A 19,347-nucleotide genomic window follows, 5' to 3' on the forward strand; every position below is an offset into this window, starting at 1 on the left:
TCTAGGGGATCTTCCCCACCCAGAGATCAAACTGGCATCTCTTATGCCTAACCTGCATTGGCAGGTGGGTTCTTTACCACCAGTGCCACCTGGGAAGCCCCAGATGCCATTGGCATTGGGCTATTAAGCTGACCTTTCATTTCTGTAGAGCTAGCCTGTTACTGAACTCAGGTTCAGCTGCCTGCCTGCTCAGTTGCTTCAGTCAGGTCTGACTCTTTGCGACTCTGTGGACTGTAGCCCGCCAGGCTCCTCTGTCCATGGGATTCTCCAGGCAGGAACACTGGAGTGGGTTGCTATGCCCTCCTCCAGGGGAATCTTCCTGACCCAGGCATCGAACCTCAGTCTCCTGCATTAAAGGTGGATTCTTTACCACTGAGCCACTGGGGAAGTACCAGGTTCAGCTGCACACTGCTTAAAAACCAATACTCAGAGACAAGTCTTGGTTGGAAAGGAAAGGTAGCTTTCTTCAGGAGGCCAGCAACTTGGGGAGAAGCCAGGCTCATGTCCAAAAGCCAACTCTGAAATTCTGCTGAGTATAAGAGTCTTTAAAGGGAGAATCATTTGGGCAGGGGGTCAGAGTCTTCCTTATCTTCCACCGTGTGCAGACCTTCTCCTGATTGGTTGGCGGTGAGTTAACAGGGCGATTCTCCGGGAATCTTGTGTTCAGCCTGAGGTTACAATCCTTCTCCTTCGTAGGGACCTTGACTCCTGCATAACTCAAAGGTTAGGTATATCTCTTGAGTCCCCGTCCCTCCCCCCCCACCCCAATATGAAAGAACAAGACAAAGTCAAGTATCAGATAAGGATTGGGACTGTCCAGTCCTGAGAGTCTATGGTTCCACAGTCAGTTGGCTAAAGAGGTATATCAAATTACCCTCATGTTAGTAACTTGTTGGGCACATTATAAAAATAAGCATTTTCATCCATTGTATAGACAAAAAATTAAAATTTGGAGAACGTGGAGAAAAGGACACTTCCATTTACTATTGTGACAGTATATGATACTCTAATTCTGAGGGCAATGACCTGATACCTAGCAAAATTTTAAATGTTCACACTTTTTGGCCAGATGCCATGATCTTAGTTTTTTTGTTTTTTCCAGTAGACATGTATGGATGTGAGAGCTGGATGATAAAAAAGGCTGAGCTCCGAAGAATTGATGCTTTTGAACTGTGGTGTTGGAGAAAACTCTTGAGAGTCCCTTGGACTCGAAGGAGATCCAACCAGTCCATCCTAAAAGAAATCAACTCTGGATATTCATTGGAAGGACTGAAGCTAAAGCTCCAATACTTCGGCCACCTGATGCGAAGAATTGACTCACTGGAAAAGACCCTAATGCTGGGAAAGATTCAAGGTGGGAGGAGAGGGGACGACAGAGGATGAGATGGTAAGGAGATGACAGAGGATGAGATGAGAGCATCACCAACTCGATGGACATGAGTTTGAGCAAGCTCCAGAAAGTGGTGATGGACAGGGACACCTGGAGTGCTGCAGTCCATGGGGTCGCAGAGTCAGACACGACTGAGTGACTGAACAACTTTTTGTCCAGGAAACCCACTTCTAAAAATCTATCCTTCAGGAATACTTGCAGCAACCCTGAACCCTGTGCTGTGCCTCAATCTCATTTCTAAAATGGGGGTGATAAAAATAAATAAAATGGGGGTAATAGCACCTCAGTGGGTTGATGTGAGGATTAAATGAGCACCCACACACACCCGCCTTCGCACACACAAACGATGTCTGGTACTTGAGTGTTAACTCGCCTTTATGTTAATACATTGAGACTGTTAACTTCATGTTTCCCCAGAAGACCAATAAATCTCCAGCTCTCTAATTTTAAATGAAATTGGATTAGTGTTGGCTTAAGTGTGATATCTGGGAGGCTTGTTATTAATAAAATGCAGATTTCCAGGCTTACCCTAAGTCCACCGAACAGAATTACCGCGGGCACACCAGACTCTCTGCCCTAACAAATTTTCCAGGTGTGTCACGTTCCCTTCTGCCTTTTTGAAGGCCGGTGAAGTCGATCCGCCAGAGGGCGGCGCTCTTCCCCAGTCCGCCAAGACCCGGCTCCCGGAAGAGCGGCTCTATCCGCCGCCGTCGCTGCACTCGCCTCTTCTTTTCCGCTTCCGGTGTCCCCCACAGTCATGGCTGCCGCCGCCGCCGGCCCTGGGGCGCCCCTGTCCCCGGACGAATTGCTTCCGAAAGGCGATGCCGAGAAGCCTGAGGAAGAGCTGGAGGAAGACGACGACGAGGAGGTACTGAGAGCCGCAGGGCAGGGAGGGGCTGGAAAGTGTGGGCAGGAAGTGGGGGTGTGGGGTCCGCGTGGTGCGGAATCTGGATGAAGGCGCGTCGCGGAGCCTGGAGAGGTCCCAGCGGAGGCGTCTCCGGGAAGCGGGGTGATGCCCTGCTGGGGCCGGGGTGTCCCGGCGTCGGGGGGTGGTTGCCGCAGCTTTGGCCCATATCCACGCCTCCTCCATCACAGCTAGATGAAACCCTATCGGAGAGACTCTGGGGTCTGACGGAGATGTTCCCGGAGAGGGTCCGGTCCGCGGCTGGAGCCACTTTTGATCTTTCCCTCTTCGTGGCTCAAAAAATGTACAGGTAAGGGACAAGGGACAAGATATTGGGATGTGCCTGGCGTGACCGAGGTGCCCTGAATGAACACGGGCTTTGGAAGAAGCAGACCTGGATTGGAAGCCACCTGGATCACTGACCTTGGATTGGTGCCACCCTAACCTTTCTTGGTCTCGATTTTCTCCTCTGTGAAGTGAGGATTGTTATCGGGTGGGGGTCATTGTGAGGATCAGATTATGTGAGATAATGTGTAATAAAAGCAGCATTGTGAGAACTCAGTTCAGACTCTTATTAAATACACAGCCCCCCAGAACTGCTCCTCCTGTTTCTGGCAGGAGTGCGGTGCAGGGTTGGGTAGAACACGTTTATCAGGAACATCGGTGTGTGCAAGGTGAAAGGTTTGGTTACTAGTTCGTTCTTGGGGAAGCTGTCTCTTTTTGTCTCGCCGTCATGCTCATGCTCCTTGTGCAGGTTTTCCAGGGCAGCCTTGTGGATTGGAACCACTTCCTTCATGATCCTGGTTCTCCCGGTCGTCTTTGAAACTGAGAAGTTGCAGATGGAGCAACAGCAGCAGCTGCAGCAACGGCAGGTGAGCCCAGACCCTGGGCGTTTTGCCAGCAGTGGCGACACAAGTTTGTTTATTCCTCCAGCGCCTAGGTAGGGCAGTTAATGTGCCATGCAGGATTGGGATCTGGCCCAAACCCTTTAGCTACCTGAGCATTGTTTTCGCCAACATTGTTTTCATAGACTTTGTCTGCCCAGACAGGTATGATGAAAATGAGACCCTTGGGTCTGTACAATGCCTTACATCCGTCCTTTTCTTTTCCAGATACTTCTAGGGCCTAATACAGGGCTGTCAGGAGGAATGCCCGGGGCTCTACCTTCACTTCCCGGAAAAATCTAGATTGCTACTGCTATATTTGACCTGTCTTGGTGGAAGAAGTTTGAAAATTCAATAGTGTTTGAACTGCTGATTATTGGATTTTTTTTTTTTTTTTAAACTTTGGCACATTGCTCTATAAACCTGGTGGCGGGAATTCTCCCCACATTGGCTCATGGAGAGACTCCTCACTTGCAGCTGTGCCCTCCACTGTCCTATTTCTTCTCTCCTCATGCTGATACCAGAGTGCAGCAACGCAGACGGTTACTCCAGCTCTGGCCACCCCACCCCCCTCACTAAATTACTCCTGGTGGAAGATCTCACTATTCCATTGCTGGGGTGGGAACTGATGCTGTGGAGAAGGACGTGCCCCTGACCATTAAAAATAGAATGGAGTTGCTGGGGAAGGGTATGCACACGAGATAAAATACAAAATGCATTAATTACAGCTCTGCTGCAAAGCAGCCACTGTGAATTTCTGTGTACGTTGGAAAGGATGGAGGGAGGGCTGGCAGCTTCAGCCACAAGATGGGGACTGGAGGACAGAGCAGGAGCTCATTTCCTCCAATATTTCGGCTGTTAGCCTTGTGTGTATATGTGTCTAAAAAGGAAAAAAAAAAGTCAATGCTCACTTTTTGTATTTAAATATTAAAAAAAAAGATTCCAACCAAAAAGTCTTCCAAGTGCTTGTGATACATACCTGGAAATGACTTAGACCATTTTAGAAGGGCAAAGACGTCTTCTCTCACCTAAGCCAGCAGCACCATTTAATACCGATTGACCCCTTAAGGCCAAAGAGGTGAAAAATCCCTCTTTGTCCAAGAACCTCTCCGAGTTCCAGCAGTCACTTTCAGGTCCGCCAACAGAGGATTGGGTTTATGTACTTGCACAGTCTACAGTGACGTTGTTTCAGTCATTAAGTAGTGTCTGACTCTTTGGGACCCCATGCACTGTAGCCTGCCAGGCTCCTCTGTCCATGGGATTTCCCGGGCAAGAATTCTGGAGGGGGTTGCCAAGATCTTCCTGACCCAAGGATCAAAAACTGCATTGAGAGGCAGATTCTCTAGTGGTTCAGTAGTTAAGACTCTGCACTTCCACTGCAGGAGGTACAGGTTTGATCACTGGTCAGGGAACTAAGATTCCACATGGCCATACAGCAAATCCCAACCCCCGCCCTGCCCCCAAAGGACTTGTAAAGAACAGTATTGATTTCTAATCTGGGAGTAGGAAGGTTGCAAGTAGAACATCTTGGGTTTGTTTTTTTTAAAAATACAGTTGACCCTTGAAAAATAAAGGGTTGGGGGGACTAACCCATCATGCAATCAAGTCTGTGCATTTCTTTTATCAGTGGCCCTCTGTGTGTCTTCAGTCCAGGTCCTGGTACTGGCGTATTCATTGAAAAAATTTCATGTATAGAGCAGACCCTTATAGTTCAAACCTGTGCTGTTTGAGGATCAACTGTAATTGCTGATGAGCTCTTGATTGTGAATCCAGCTGTAGCCCTATCTTTGAACTCTGTAGTTTCTCCACTTAACATACATTTTTATTGGCATTGTGCTAGTAACAATACTAAGCCTTTCGTGTGGGTTGCTGGAACCATATTGTACACATGAGGAGGTGGTAGTCTCATTTTACAGAAGACAGTCCTAGAAAGGTTAAATGGTCTGCTCCAGGCTGAACAGAAAATGCCTGATCTGAATTCAAATCTAGACAGCCCTACTCAGAATCCTGCAATGTACTTGATGTTGGGGCCTCCCAGGCCCTCCTGAAATACTGATCTACTTGTTAATCAGGGAAAAATATATCACTTGTCAGTAACGAAAACTTGTACTTAGATGAAGGTTAGGGTTCTTCATGTTGTGGAGCCTAGTTTTTAGAAGTTAAATTGAGAAATGTCTTAGACTTCTGAGTCAAGTCGTACTTGGTGACTCATCTGGATTTTTGAAGTGAGAGGTTTGACCAAAACACAGTATGCCTCTAAAAGATGACTTAGAGCAGTTGTGAATGCCTTCTAAAACTAAAGTTCACTTTTTAAACTGTACATGGTTACAGAATTCAGACAGATGAAATTTATGTACGGAGTTTCCATTTTTAATATTTGGTTAAACAAAATACATCTTTTGTAAACAAACCCAGCACAAGGCCAACAAAAAGGAAAAGCAAGAGAAAAACAAAAAGCCTAGGGTTGCCCCTGACTGGGTGTCAGGGTCAGGCCTGCCCACTTCCTTAAAGGAAGTGGGGCTTTCTGCCCTCGGGCATCAGCATAGGTCCCTGTTCCTAAGCACCAGAATTGGATATGAACAGAGGAACCAGCCCTGAAATGGTTAAGCGTCTTTGCATATCCCATTGGCTTATGGACTCCAAGTGCGTGAGGACTCCTTTGAAGTGCCATCTGCACAGACCCAAGCAGACTGGTGGCGAGGAGTTTTCTCCTCCTCCCAGGAAATGGCTTACATCACTGACAGTGCCAATGGACCCAAGGTCCTGCTTGTGACAGTCAGCAAGGTTGGCTGTAACTTCTGGCTGGTGGTGGTTGGAATGTCATTGTGCAGGGGTGACGAGCTCCCTGTGGTGCCAAGCAGGTCTGGTGTAGAAAATGGTGCAGAAGAGACTGCGGCCACTTGCTGAGAGGGTGAAACGCAGTAGCTGCTTGGTGGCCTCTGTTACTCAGCGTTAAAAAAATGGCCTTGTGGGATTGAAGATACATGTGCAGAAAAAGTGCTGGTGTAAACATGCACTCCAGTCACAGTGGGGAGAAAGCCTCAGCTTCATCCCGTTAAGCTTGCTCAGGCTGGACATGCAAGCCCCAGGCTGGCTCTGCTGCTGGAGAGGAGCCTGGCCAGTGGGGCAGCTCGCAGACCTGCCAAGACCATTGATCTGTGAAGGGCTGGACAGGCCACCCCTGCCTGCCCCCTTGCCTTGAGACAACCATGGCCCCTTTGGTGACAGGTGGTGTAGTCTAACACTTATTTCTCCTCCTCTTGTTTTCCAAAGTTACCAGGAGAAAAGTGGCCTACAGCTATTTAAAGAGGTAGGGGTGGGTCAGTTCTCAGTTATCGGTAAAAGAAGCTCCAGAGATGACAAACCCAGGTCCTAAGCAGGATGCACGTATCTACCCAATGTGAGGGCTCTGCTTCTGGTCACCAGAATGACTCCAAGCCTAGGGCTTCTAATTTGAGCTGCTCCAAATCTCTGAGGGCCTAGCTTCACAATACTTCCCTTGCCCAACGCTGCCTCAAACTAGTAGAATTTGATGGTGAAGGCAGTCTTACTTTTTTCTGATTTTACCGGGGTGGGTCAGCTGGGAAAACTGCCCTTTGGCCTGTCTTGTGTCCCCAAACCTCCTAAACCAGTGCAGTGAAGTGGCAGGGACAATGCTGGAGTGAGGCAGACAGGCTGTCCGTGCCTGTCCCTAGCCTGGGTTTGGCCACATCCTCAGGTATCTAGCTCACCCTGTCATGTTAGAATACTGCAGGATTCAACCACCCGGCATGAAATATTAGAGAACTTCTCATTATAAAACTTCAAGGATGGCCATAAACCACTCTTAAAAATGGGGTCAGGGTGGCATAGAGGGTTGAGACAGCATGCTGTACAGCTGCTGCAGTTAGGAGATGGTTTCCTGAGAGGCCTTTCTGCTCTGAGGCCTTCCAACCAGTCCCGTGGGCTTTGGACTTCGCGTTCAGACTCACTGGTTGCCAGGAAAGGGGAAGGGGAGGCAGCGTCTCCCGGTGAGTCAGACAGAGCAGCAGTGAACTCCAGCAGAGCCTCTGTCACGTCCTCATAGAAATGGGGAAAGGAAGCTAAGACCCACCTTTCTTTCTCTTTTACATAAAACCAAGGTCTCCACAGCTCGCCCTAAGCACAAAGAGCTCCTACTTTCCTTTTCCAGGGGAGAGTAACGCTGGTTGGTTCTTGTAACAGTCCACATGTCTGTCCTATTGCACTGTCAAATTGGAGGGGAAAAAAGACCCGATGAGATGTTTGGGGAAGTGGCAAGGGCAGACCCACGGTAGAGGCCACAGCACATCACGGAGGATTTCAGGGGGCTGAGGTGAGGGGAGGCTGGGCGGGACTGCATCACACATCAGCCCTCCAACTCTGATGGGCCTCCACCTCTTCTGGTACCACCAGCAGGAGTTCACAGTTCTTTCCTCGCAAATGATGTTTTAAAAATTTCCTACAGGAAAAAACGGATAGATGAAAGAGAAAATGAAATGCTAGTAAATGGAGAAGGAAATGGCAACCCACTCCAGTACTCTTGCCTGGAAAATCCCATGGACAGAGGAGCCTGGTAGGCTACAGTCCATGGGGTTGCAAAGAGTCGGATACGACTGAGTGACTTCACTTTCACTTTCTCTAACCTGAAACAATGACCCAGGAGCCACTTGTCCTTTTTTATTCAGCTATCATTTCTAGGGAACATGATTTGTATATAACTTTGTTTTTAAGAAAAGTTAAGACTTGTGTCTTTTGAAGCATAAAAAAAAAAAAAAGAAAGAAATGCTAGTAAAATTGCAAATGCCAGTCTTGGGGCCACATGTTCACTGCCAGGCAGTAACCTTGTTATTTATACCCTTGGCAGTCCTCAACACAGTCTAGTCATCTTGTTCTTGGAGCAGTCCACGTTTGGTTACCTCTCAATCTTTCCAGTTAAATTTCCAATCTGAATTTTTGCTCATCCTCATATATTACTGCCAACAGTAGCCAGTTCTGTGAGGAAGAGAGCCCCAAGTACTCTAAAAGGACTTCTAATTGTTAAAAAAAAAAAAAAAAGAAAATGTTTCTTCTTTGGTCCTAAGAAAATTTAGCCCTCTCTGGCCCAAATGTCTGTCTTCTTTCTCTGAACTGGCAGCTATACTGTCACAATTGTCTAAGCTGGAGAATGTTACAAGGGCAGTCCCACCAAACCAGAAAGCCAGCATCCAAGGTAATGGCACTTCTCTACCAGGGGACTTAACATCCTCAGAGGCCATGGAAGATTCAGGTCTTTTAAATCTAAGACGCTATGACTCTAAGTAACAACAGGGAAAGGATCCACAGAGCTAGGACTTTCACTTGCCTTGTCAAATGCCCAAAGGTAAGTTCAACTTGCCACTACAGCAGCCACACAGGTACCTGAGCTCGCTCTCGCCTCCAATCCATTCGGGCATCTTCAGTTTGGAGTCGAGGTTGTAGTAGGCACCTCCCACCTCTCGAACACAGATCCAGTGCTGCCTTTTGAGTGGCAGCTTCAGGGGACCCCAGCACAGGCTGGAGGGCAGGTTCATGATGAAGCCCATAACGTTTGTGAGAGCAATGGCGCCGACATCCCTGCAGAACAGAAACAGAGTCAGGCTCCACGGTGTCAGCCGACTCCCCAGGATTCCCCGGCTGTAACCCCACCACTGGCTTCCTTTCCAGCTGAGTGCCAGATCCCTTCAAGTCAAGCCTGGTTCGATTACCTGCGCTTGTCCCACCAAACAGCTTCATAGCCTTTGGTCTGAAGTGCTGCCATAATGACGTTCACATCGTAGTTCCCATTTCCCAGCATGCTCTTCTTGTGGGGGGTCACCATGGTGTTTGGAGATAACCTGCAAATGTGACAGGAGGGAAGCTGAGATTGGCTGGACAGCCCAAGCCCTCCTGGCCCCACACTGGCAGGGACAGAAGACACTTTACACCGCCGCCCCTGGAAGCCTGTTGAGTCCACTCAAGTCAATGCAACCAGCTTTTACTGAAGTATTTTGTAGTATGGGCTCCTGCTGTCCTAGGGATTTATCTTTCTATTGATGCAAAACGGTAATTCAGCAGTGGTGGTGCCTATCTGCCTGCCATCTAGAAAGTGTGTCTATAGTGAATTCGATGGATATAAAGAAAGAAATCTCTCATTTATGAAATCCCCAGACTTCCCTTTTCTGAAATCTTTGCTGATCTTCCTGTTTTACAGCCTTTTTTTTTTAACATTAGAAAATAGTATTTGATATTTTGATTTGCATGGATAACATCTGTCATTAGTTTTGTTTTTTACAATTTAAATGCTTCCTATTTAAGGCCTGCATACTTGGTAACTGTTAATGATTAAATACTCAAAGGCCTACACACAGGTAACATCAATGTATGAACAGGGGCCACAGGGAACGCAATTAAAAACAGCATTAAACTGAAATGTATGAACCACCTAAAGGTATTCCAAATATACACGTGTGTGAAATACTGGAATTTGAAAGAAAATACACCAATTGAAAAATATTTTTGCCACCAGACAAACAAAACTCAACTGCAGTCTGGTTCACCCTCTGGCTTTAAGCCATCTTTGGGTCAGGCCTCTTTAGCCACTCCTCCATAGTCCGATAAGGTCAGTTCTGGAGGCATTTCTGATCCTATTAATTTGCTTTCGCAGGCTGCGCAAGCCAGGACCTGCGGAAAGGCAGGGGCAGCACACCTCGTGAGTTCCTCAGGAATACAGGTGGAGAGGAGCTATCTAGGAGGTTGCTAACTGCCATCTCCAGAAGAGAATCAGATCTTGCAGTCAACTCTAAAAACTTAAGAGATCTTAGACTCTACACACAGCAACCATACTGGTATTTTTCCAAAATATTCTTGCCACTGCTTAAACCCTCCAAGGCTCCCAAAGCACTTAAAAACAATCTAAATGACATCGGCGGGTCTGTAAGACCCTTAGGGTTCTGCTGACTCATCACTACCTCCCAGCAAAGACCTTCTATCTATCACCTGGACACACAGCCCTTTCTCTCTTTCAGGCCTCTGCCCTTGCTCACTGTCTCTGATGTCTGGAATGCTCTTCCCCTACATCTCCACTTGGTCTGCTCCTCATTATGTGGGTCTCAAGTGTTACTGCCCTAGAGACCTTTTCTGACCAGCCAACCTTTACTTTCTCCCAGTCATTTCCTCTTACGTCCACCTGCTCTAATTTAATTACAGGTTACTATTGGACATGTTTTCTGACTTGCCTGTGGGCTAATAAGAGGAAAGGCCAGCCAAGTCCCTTGGCTTGGGTCTAAAATGTAGCTTGATAGGATATAAAGGCTCTCAGTGCATTCTTGGGCACTTGGATTAAAAGAGAAAGCCTATGGAAGAAAGCCTATCTCAAGATATATCAAGTTGCTTTCCTTCACCAACTTTTCAATAGCTTCTCAATCCCTTCAGTGAAGTCTTCTCCAGCCAGTAGATGCATGAAGATTCCCGCAGAGAAACTGCCGAGTCCTCCACCTGTTACCACCTAACTCCCCCCACCCGGCTGGAACCTCAGTGCTGTGCTGTCCCCTCAGTGTGTTCCCAAAGGATCACAGAAGGTGCTCAACACAGTAGCTGAATGAATCAAGTAAACAGGTTTCCTGCAGGATTCCTTGACGCCCCTAAAATGCTAATATTTACCTTGAGTCTCCAGGAGACAGAGGTTGGTGGTGGGTTGGGAGGGCGGTAATAAAAGGTTTCAGTTCCCAAACATCCTTGACTGCACAGTTTTTTGAAGTGCATCTTCGAGGACTAGAGTTTCCAAGGGCTTCCCCTTGTCCTACATCTTCTGTCTCAGATTCAAACCCTTGCCTAGTCTATTCCTACTCTCTCCCCCTAACTGGAGGCCCCTCATCTCACACCTGGATATTTTGAAACAGGTTCCTAAATTGACCTCCGTGCTTCCGAACACTCCTTCCACCTACTCAGCCTGTATGTTCCTGCCACATCATTCACCAAAGCGTCATCTCAATTACTCACATAAGAACTGCCAATGGCACCAGTTGCCTCGCTGGCCAACTCCAACCCTCCCAGCCCCACCGGACCTGCTGTTTCCCTTTCATTGGGCTTAGTGTCTTCAGGTACCATGGCCATGTGGCCTCTCTTCTTTATCCTTGTTCCAAGCTAAATCCTAAAGCTTCTTCAAGTTCCACCTAACACCCAACCTCTTCCATGAAATCCTTCTTGACTCCAACGTGGTAGGAAAAAAGAGGACAATCTAGAGGACCACACATATTTGAGTTCACATCCAAGCAGCATCAGTATCAATTTTGAGATTTAATCTCCACACCTGTTAGCTTACCGGTAAACGTGGGAACTATTCCTATCTTATAGGACCACTGAAGAACTCGGTTATTTCACACTTGTCCAGTGAAATAGTCAATGGAGGAGTGGCTACATAAATAAATACCCAAAGTGAAGGCGTGACTATATCTCTAATAGCTGGGCACTAGCAACTGAATAACCATGTGTGCGCCAAACCAATCAATATAGAAAAGGCCAAGAGTGGTTTCCATCTCAATCCTAGAGGAGAGGTCATTTGAATAAGTGAATCCAGGGACTTTCCTGGTGGTCCAGTGGTTCAGACTCTGCTTCCTATGCAGGGCCATGGGTTCAATCCCTGGTTGGGAAACTAAGCTGCCGCAGGCTGGTGCAACCAAAAAAAAACCAGGTAAAAATTTTTTTGAAGAAGTGGGATCTATCCATTGTGCCCATTAAACCAGTACTTGTTTTTACTTTAATAGTCAGGTGCCCACTGTGTTAGCTACTGTTAAGAGATTTATCACGTAATCCTTCCAACAATCTTGAGATTAACCCCACAGTGTAAACAAGGAAGCTGAGGTACAGAGGTCAGCATGGCTTGTACAGTCATATACAGCTAGTGAGTAGCAGAGCTAGGAATCCACCTCTAAACCTAAAGCTACACTCAACAGTCTCCTGGATACGTCAACACCTGCTCCCACTGAATCCCATGGGAAGTCTACTTTGTCTCAGTGGAATGTCTTCTTGAGATTCCTTGGCAAACTCCTGTTAAAGACTGTCTTAATTATTTCCACAGAGATTCTGCACTATACACTAGCCTCTCATTTTTGTCACCAAGGCAGAGGTAAGAGCCATGAGACGTGAAGTCATCCACAAGTGAGAAGATGGGTTCTACTCTAGTTTTCCACTGATGTCTGTGTCCTCAGTTAAGCCTCTGGTCCTCTCTTGTGGTTACCACTGTGTTTGTCTAAGGTGATGTTTCAGGTTTCAATGAAAAAGAGATATGGAGACATTTCATCAAGATTTCTTTTCTCTCAATTTTTTCCTTTTTATCAGTTCTGAAGAGGTGTGACCTTAGAAAATATGGCTCAGTACCTCCTGATGTGTTTTTAAATTTTTAGATACATAAAGCTCAATTGACAAACACCATACCTTTAAATGTGGCTCCTTCCTTTAAATGTGTGCTCAGTGACTTTTTAATGGGGGGCAGGAGGGCTTCTTTGTGGAAGAGGATGTTCACCAGTATCTATAATCCCTTACAGTTTGATCTTTTCTCCACTTCAGTTGTTCATCCTTTCCAAATCAACAACCTCTCTGCTATTAGAATCGTGACCACTATCTTCAAATCCTGGACTGAGTCTGTCACATCTGGCTGTCTCTCCCCTGTTTCTGTGTTGCTGTCATTAGCTTAGTCCTTTCCAAATCCCTATTCATTCCCATTTCAACCGTGAGTCATCTCATACGCACAACTGCGCTGAAACTCCACCCTGCTTTTGTATTTCTTCTACCTGGCTAGAATTCAACTGCAGGGATGAACTTCCTCTCAACAAATGGCATTAATTAAAAACTTTTCCTCATTTCTACCATTTATCAACCACATCTTCAAAACAGCACAGAATTTAAGATTTGGGAATTTAAAATTATCTAGTTAACATTACTGTCAACATTACTCTTCTGTTAAGATCCAAACAGATTATCTTTTTCCCTTTAAACTGCTCTAAAATCCAAAGTTCTAATTCACTTAAATCTATTCTCAAGCTGGGTCAGTGTACAGTTCTGAGCTGTATTACTTCTCTGTGGCTAAGTCTTGTTCAGCTTGCTTTCTTTACAGTGCCGAGTGGTGCCTGGCACACTGCAGGCAACTGGTAATGTTTGCTTAAAAAATTCCATCCTCTCTCCCTCACCTCTTCTCCCTTTGTTGTTGTTGTTGTTGTTTTTCCCTCTGATCCCTTTCACACTTCTTTGTTTCTGTGTATCCACACAGAATCTTCCCACAGTAAATACTCTGTACAGAATGCCACCTCTGGAGTGGTAGGGTACAAATATTCTTATATGTGCTAATCTGCTATTACTTTGAGATGGACATTTACATCACGCTGATAGGTAACTCGAGAATGCAGTACAACTTGCTAAAGCTTCAAAAGCCAGGAACAGAAGTTTGGTTCTATGTGAGTTTAGCAAATATTTAGCATTCTTTCCATCGGGGAAAACACAGCTGAGACAGTCCTGCTATTATCTACAGACAGGTTATAATCACAGTCCACATCTTCAGACCCAGGCCCAACTTTCTACAAGAGTGAGGAGCTACTGACAATTGCTCTGACATCCCTTCCCAATATCCAGGAAGGAGCAGGGCAGTTAGGAAAGCAGGTCCTCCATTCACAAAGCTTGGGTCCAAATCCTGCGATTAATAGGTTTGTTCCCTCATCTGGAAAAATGAGAAGCAATAGGATCTACCTCATAAGATGGGTGTCAGGAGCAAGTTAACACAAGGAAAGCACTCAGAACAGTGCTCTGCATGGAGTGAGTACTCATCTGTGTTAGTGATTATCATCATGTTGACCTGGGCCAAATTTATCGAAGTGAAAAACTTCTGAATGGACACACAGATTCTTGAAATTGACTTTTACTAAAGAGTGAAACTGGGTAAATTGCTTAAGGTGAATTCTGGTTTCTTAGGATCACTCCTGATAAGGTTGGAAGGTTGTCAGAGTTCAAAGTACTAAGCATATTCAAGCACTCAGGGTCTTTTCCTTCTCCCAAGTCTTCGACTAGGAAATAATTTGCAAATATTCAATCAGGAGTAGAAGATGCATTAATGGCTGGCCAAAAGGAAGCAGTCTAAAGGACTGGCCTCCAGCAATCTGAGACAAATTATTTCATCTCCCAGGGCCCTATTTCCTGAAGAGAGTTCCTTCTACTTGCCAGGTAATGGCTATGATGCAAAGGACACATTTGCCGTGCTAAGGCATTACTGTGGCTATTATTGACCTTGGAAAATAATTACCCTCATTATAACTTCCTCAGCACACCAAGATTAACATTCTTTTAAGAGAGGGCCTAGGGTTCTTTCAGGGTAAATGGTCCATACCTATGCTTCAAACATCACCCCAGACAGCTTGCTCTCAACTGTAATTCAGGCCCTCCTGGGGCCATAATTTCATCTCTGAATGGAGTCAGAGAAGGATCTTCTGTAACTGCTAATATGCACCACTTGAAGAATTCCTGAGCTCTCTCCACACTGAGAACTGAGCAGGATAACTCTTTAGAAGCCGGAGTAGTGAGACAGGCTCACTGCCAAAGTTGCTATGGACTGCAGTCATGCTGCTGTGTTCATCCAGACACTGCAGAACCATTTCTCAAACTCTTTGAGAGAAAAATTTTAAAACATCAAAGCCGAGAGAAAGAAGCTGAACTTCTATCAGCCTGTCGGGTAGCACTTTGCAAAGTAGGTAAGAAAGGCCATCTGGAATGAAGTAAAAAGGGGAGGGGACCTAGAATCAGCTTCAAATTATAGCTTTGCTACTTCAAAGCTGCTTGGACAAATTACCTGACCTTTCCTTCTCTTTCTTATCAGTTAAATAGAGACAGTAAATCAACTAAGAGAGCTAAACAAAACACCATATGAAAAGCACCAATGCCAGCACATGGCTTCACAGAGAAGCTGAGTATTGTGCATGAACTTTCTTATGGAACCCAACATTTCAACTCTGTTGACAGGTGACTGAGTGTGTACGTATCTGGTTCCCCTTCTAGACTCTTAAACTCCTTGAGGGCAGGACTTGAGCGGCATTAATATCATAGTGGTCAACAGCACAGCAACAAACCTGGATTTAAGCTTGGTTTCATTTCTTGTTATGTTACCCTGGGCAAATTACTCAACTTCTCTGAGCCCTGTCCACAAAATGGTAATAACTACACATTCCAATGGACTGTAGAGGGGATCACTTGAGATACCACCACTGAGGCTCTTAGCACTGAGCCTAGCCCTCTGTAGGTGCTCAGTAAATGGTCCTGATTATTCTCTTTCCCATTCCTGTGTCCCTTATACCTGCTAACAGCATCTAGCTAATACGATGTGTTAGTTTGGAGGTTTATGCAGCAGAGAAGTTGCCCCGTGCACAGAAACTCAGAAAGAGCAAAAACTATACGTATAAAGACCCCAACGAGAAGGGGAGGTCCCTACCTCTGGAAAATCTCTTGTAGCGTTTCCCGGGTGAAGGCATTGCTGTCCTGGAAGACGTTATTGAGGGCGTGCAGAGCACAGAGCTCCCTGCGCTGTTTCTCATGGTAGATTTGTGGGGGTGCTGCCTGGGGCAGCTCCAATGATTCAGATTTGACCTTGTCTCCTTTCCATGGCACGCAACTCATGTTTTTCCTTTTAGGTTCCAGAGAGGGCTAAAAACACCCCACCCTTCCCTCCTGAGGAGGAATGTAAGCTTCTCAGTCTTTTGAGAATTTCTGAGGTCCACCTTACTTTCTGGTGTCCATGATTTATGCTTTGTCACGGGGAGAAGAAAAGGTTGGACTCAAAAGGAAAAATAATCCCCCTCTTCTCAACAGAAAGACAACTTTTGGATTAGTGTATTTCGCCGCCACTGTCAAAGTGCAGAAGTTTTAAAAAACCATGTAAAATCAAAGACCTTGTTTTCCTTCTTCCACCCCCTCCAAAAAAACCCAACGATTTTCTTGCTGTATTTTCTCTCTGCAAATGCGAACCAGGCCTCAAGGCAGGAGGACCGAATGGAATCGGTCACATCGCTCCTTTTCTTCCATTTCTTTGGAACCACGAAGCCACTGGCTCGGGAGACAAGGCCTAAGCGGCAGATAAAACACAAATTTCGAGCAGCTAACGAGGGCCGACCGGCGTGGGTTCGCGGGCCCTGCTGCGGCCTCGGGGGAGGCTCTCCATCCTCTCGGGTGCGGCGGGACCTCGAGGGGACGAGGCGGACGCAGCTCCTTCGGAAAGCGCGAACTCTCACCCTCTCGACGCAGCCCTACGGAGGAGACAACTCCTGTCAGCTCCGGCGGTCGTGCGGGCCACGGCGGAGGACCGCGCTGCCCCGGGAAGCGGCGCAGCGGGTCCGGCCCCGGCCCCAGCCCCAGTCCCGGCCCCAGGGAAGGTCCTTCGCGGCGACGCGCAGGCCAGTCAGGGGTGGGGCCGGACAGTTCGCCTCGCACTCGGGGGCCTGGGCCCACCCAGCTCGCAGCCCCCACCCCAATCTCCCCGCCCGTCACGTGAGTGCAATAACCGAGCCGCCTTCCCGCCGCTCCCCTAACCCCGGTCCCCGCGCCGCCCGGACAGCCTGCCGCCGCTCGCCCTCTCACCGCTGCAGGACGCCACCTGGAGCTGCGGGCCGCCACCTGGGCCGCGCTCGGGGCAAGCGGGCGGGCGGGCAGGCGAGCGCACGCACCTGAGCCCGACGTCGGCGGCCCCCGCCCGACGCGTGCTCCGGAAACGCCCTCCTGCGCCGTCTCCCCGCTCCCGCCCCGCCGCGGCGTCACATCTGACGTCAGCCTGGCGTCAGCGGCGCCGGCTTTGAGGCCGTGGCGGCGGTACCGTTGACGGGGTGCGGGCTGCCTTGGGGCTCCTGCGGGTGCGGGGTTGGGAGTTCGGCGGCCGCGGTAGCCCCGGCGGCGGCGGCGGCAGTAGCTCGCCGCAGGTAGAGCTAACTGCTGGGTTCCTCCGCTCTGTTCCTTCCGGGGCTGGGCTGGCCAGGCGACCCGGCGAGTCCCGCCCTGGTGCCTGTTCCGCCCTTCGCTTCCCCGTCCCTCCCCTGGGCGTCGGCTCGGTTCTAAGGCGGCGACCCTGCCCGCGGCTCTAATTTAGCGGCTCTTCCCACCCGCTCTCTCTGACCGGGATTTTGGGGCTGAGTGCTTGCGCGAACCCGGACTAGTCTTACCTGCGCCGACCGTTTTATGTTTATCTAGCACGCCGTTTACCAGGTGATTTCATAGCACTTTATTGACGCGGTCGGGCGCAGATTTTCTTGGTTAGTGGGCCCGACCGCCGTCGCTTTCCGGGAGCTCCTTCGTGCTAAGTTCCTTGCCGTGAGCCGAGTTTGAAGTGGTATAGAGCCGTATTTCAGTTCCTTGGTGTCGAATTTCGGCTTGCTACTCACAGACCACCGTCCTTTTGCCTTCAGGTTCCCGTCTGGTCCGTGGTGGCGGCCATAGAGTTTTCCTCTGAATTTTCTCTAGGTCTATCTTGAGAGCAGTGTGTGTGTCAAGAAGATGAACTCAGTCCCGCATAAATCTATGCCCCCGCTTTTTTTTTTTTTTTTCCCTTTTTGGATTTTTGTTCAGAAAATTCGAAAAACAATTTAAAAAATAGCGATTCAGTTATTTCTTTAATCCTGCTTCAACAGAACTCACTGTTTTAACACAAAATTCAACTGAGTAAATTTGAAAATCTAATTGGGTTATTAAACAACTCACGTATCTGGCAGCACCCCAGCTAGTAAATAGAAAGGTGCTCCTAGAAGTTGTGCAAAATGGAAGGTTTTTAATAGAATAAAGTGGATTGTATCGCTGGAAAGGCACATTCCCTTAGAGGAAGGCAAGGGTCTTATCAGGCAGATTAGCTCAGATTAGCTAGTAGTAGCTCAGTTAAAGATTCTACTCCTGGCCAGCCACGGTCTCCGGCGCCAGCTACGCCGCTGCCGCTGTCACTATGGCCCATTACAAAGCCGCCGACTCGAAGCGCGAGCAGTTCCGGAGGTACTTGGAGAAGTCAGGGGTGCTGGACACGCTGACCAAGGTATTGGTAGCCTTATATGAAGAACCAGAGAAACCTAATAGTGCTTTGGATTTTTTAAAGCATCACTTAGGAGCTGCTACCCCAGAAAATCCAGAAATAGAGCTGCTTCGCCTAGAATTGGCAGAAATGAAAGAGAAATATGAAGCTATTGTAGAAGAAAATAAAAAACTGAAAACAAAGCTTGCTCAGTATGAACCACCTCAGGAGGAGAAACGTGCTGAATAGGATTCATCTCAATTGAAAAGACACTGAAAAAAATGGTTTTGTATGACTCGAATAGTTTGTACAGTATATAATCTTTTCTGAACAGATGCTATAGCACTCTTTTAAATATGTTAAATTCACCTATCACACGTTAACTGTTATAAACACATATACTTAGAATCACCAATAAAAACTCAGTATAACTTTCTTTGGGTCTTAAAAAAGCAGGAGAATCAAAAGTGAATCCTGAAAGAAAAAAAAAAAATCTATAAACACAGCCATCAGATTCATTACCTTAAAAGACATTCTATCAGTCTGACTAGGAATGATGGTACTGGTTGTATTTTAGCCAAGGAAGTTTAGCACAGAGCTATTCCTTGGTTTAGCTCAGGATTATGAGCACAGGTACAGTCATTCTTTAAAATGAAGATGACACTGTTGTTTTATATTCTCTGTAGGCAGCTGGAGAGATCTGTGTGATATACGATGCTATTTCATAGGGGTCTGTCTCATGAATCTTCTGCTCTTGTCTATATTCGGTGGAACGAAGGACTCTTTGCCACCACTTTGCCTTAGATGACTGTGTGTGCCAGTGTGAACTCGGACACCACCTTTCCTTCTATGCAATCATGCCCTATCTGATAACGTTGCCTTGCTTTACTGGGCTTCCCTGGGTCCCAGCTGCACATTGGCCTTTCTGTGTTGTTTTTCAATTTCCTGTAATAGCAGTTGCCCTGACTGTAATTTATATAAACTTAAAGAGAATCACACTGTTCCCCTGCCTGCCTTAGTTGTTTAGCGGAACACAGAACAGAGGCAATATAAAATTCTGGGTTCACGCACAAGCCTAGATGACAAGGGGAATGAGCCATATATTGTGGAAAATTATAGTTTGTGGGTATAATTATATAGTGCTTTTTTCCCTCAA

General features: G+C 47.2%; 3 protein-coding genes across 5 annotated transcripts; 2 read left to right on the forward strand and 1 right to left on the reverse strand.

Moving 5' to 3' along the window:
• Window positions 1-2,104: 2,104 nt before the first annotated feature.
• TOMM22 (translocase of outer mitochondrial membrane 22) lies at window positions 2,105-4,131 on the forward strand. The gene is made up of 4 exons (XM_065943890.1): window positions 2,105-2,258; window positions 2,486-2,604; window positions 3,049-3,166; window positions 3,407-4,131. The coding sequence occupies exons 1-4, from the start codon at window positions 2,148-2,150 to the stop codon at window positions 3,479-3,481; spliced, it is 423 nt and encodes a 140-aa protein (XP_065799962.1). The 5' UTR covers window positions 2,105-2,147; the 3' UTR covers window positions 3,482-4,131.
• Window positions 4,132-4,745: 614 nt separating this feature from the next.
• Window positions 4,746-17,189, reverse strand: JOSD1 (Josephin domain containing 1). Of its 3 annotated transcripts, none has more exons than XM_065943877.1 (5): window positions 16,784-17,189; window positions 15,642-16,452; window positions 8,902-9,030; window positions 8,520-8,770; window positions 4,746-7,637 (listed from the first exon to the last, which is right to left on the reverse strand). In XM_065943877.1, exons 2-4 carry the CDS (start codon window positions 15,824-15,826, stop codon window positions 8,524-8,526), a joined length of 561 nt encoding a protein of 186 aa, XP_065799949.1. In that variant the 5' UTR covers window positions 15,827-16,452; window positions 16,784-17,189; the 3' UTR covers window positions 4,746-7,637; window positions 8,520-8,523. The 3 variants fall into 3 exon arrangements, with proteins under 3 accessions (XP_065799949.1, XP_065799947.1, XP_065799945.1); XM_065943875.1 differs by having other exon boundaries at window positions 4,759-7,637; window positions 8,576-8,770; window positions 16,870-17,174; XM_065943873.1 differs by having other exon boundaries at window positions 4,759-7,637; window positions 8,576-8,770; window positions 16,784-17,174.
• An 897-nt stretch (window positions 17,190-18,086) lies between these two features.
• Window positions 18,087-18,626, forward strand: LOC136174109 (c-Myc-binding protein). The gene has a single exon (XM_065943965.1). It carries the CDS (start codon window positions 18,129-18,131, stop codon window positions 18,438-18,440), a length of 312 nt encoding a protein of 103 aa, XP_065800037.1. The 5' UTR covers window positions 18,087-18,128; the 3' UTR covers window positions 18,441-18,626.
• The last annotated feature ends 721 nt before the right edge of the window (window positions 18,627-19,347 follow it).

The sequence above is a fragment of the Muntiacus reevesi genome, chromosome 1 (assembly GCF_963930625.1).
Source record: "Muntiacus reevesi chromosome 1, mMunRee1.1, whole genome shotgun sequence".
Lineage (NCBI taxonomy): Eukaryota > Metazoa > Chordata > Mammalia > Artiodactyla > Cervidae > Muntiacus > Muntiacus reevesi.

Excerpts from the sequence above, each read along its gene's own strand:
- TOMM22 (XM_065943890.1), top strand. The coding sequence starts at position 2,148 with ATGGCTGCCGCCGCCGCCGGCCCTGGGGCGCCCCTGTCCCCGGACGAA. Across the intron at positions 2,259-2,485 it reads AGGAAGACGACGACGAGGAG|CTAGATGAAACCCTATCGGA; the intron begins GTACTGAGAGCC and ends CCTCCATCACAG. Across the intron at positions 3,167-3,406 it reads AGCAGCTGCAGCAACGGCAG|ATACTTCTAGGGCCTAATAC; the intron begins GTGAGCCCAGAC and ends TTTCTTTTCCAG.
- JOSD1 (XM_065943875.1), bottom strand. The coding sequence starts at position 15,826 with ATGAGTTGCGTGCCATGGAAAGGAGACAAGGTCAAATCTGAATCATTG. Across the intron at positions 9,031-15,641 it reads CTACAAGAGATTTTCCAGAG|GTTATCTCCAAACACCATGG; the intron begins GTAGGGACCTCC and ends TCACATTTGCAG. Across the intron at positions 8,771-8,901 it reads GTTTGGTGGGACAAGCGCAG|GGATGTCGGCGCCATTGCTC; the intron begins GTAATCGAACCA and ends TCTGTTCTGCAG.
- LOC136174109 (XM_065943965.1), top strand. The coding sequence starts at position 18,129 with ATGGCCCATTACAAAGCCGCCGACTCGAAGCGCGAGCAGTTCCGGAGG.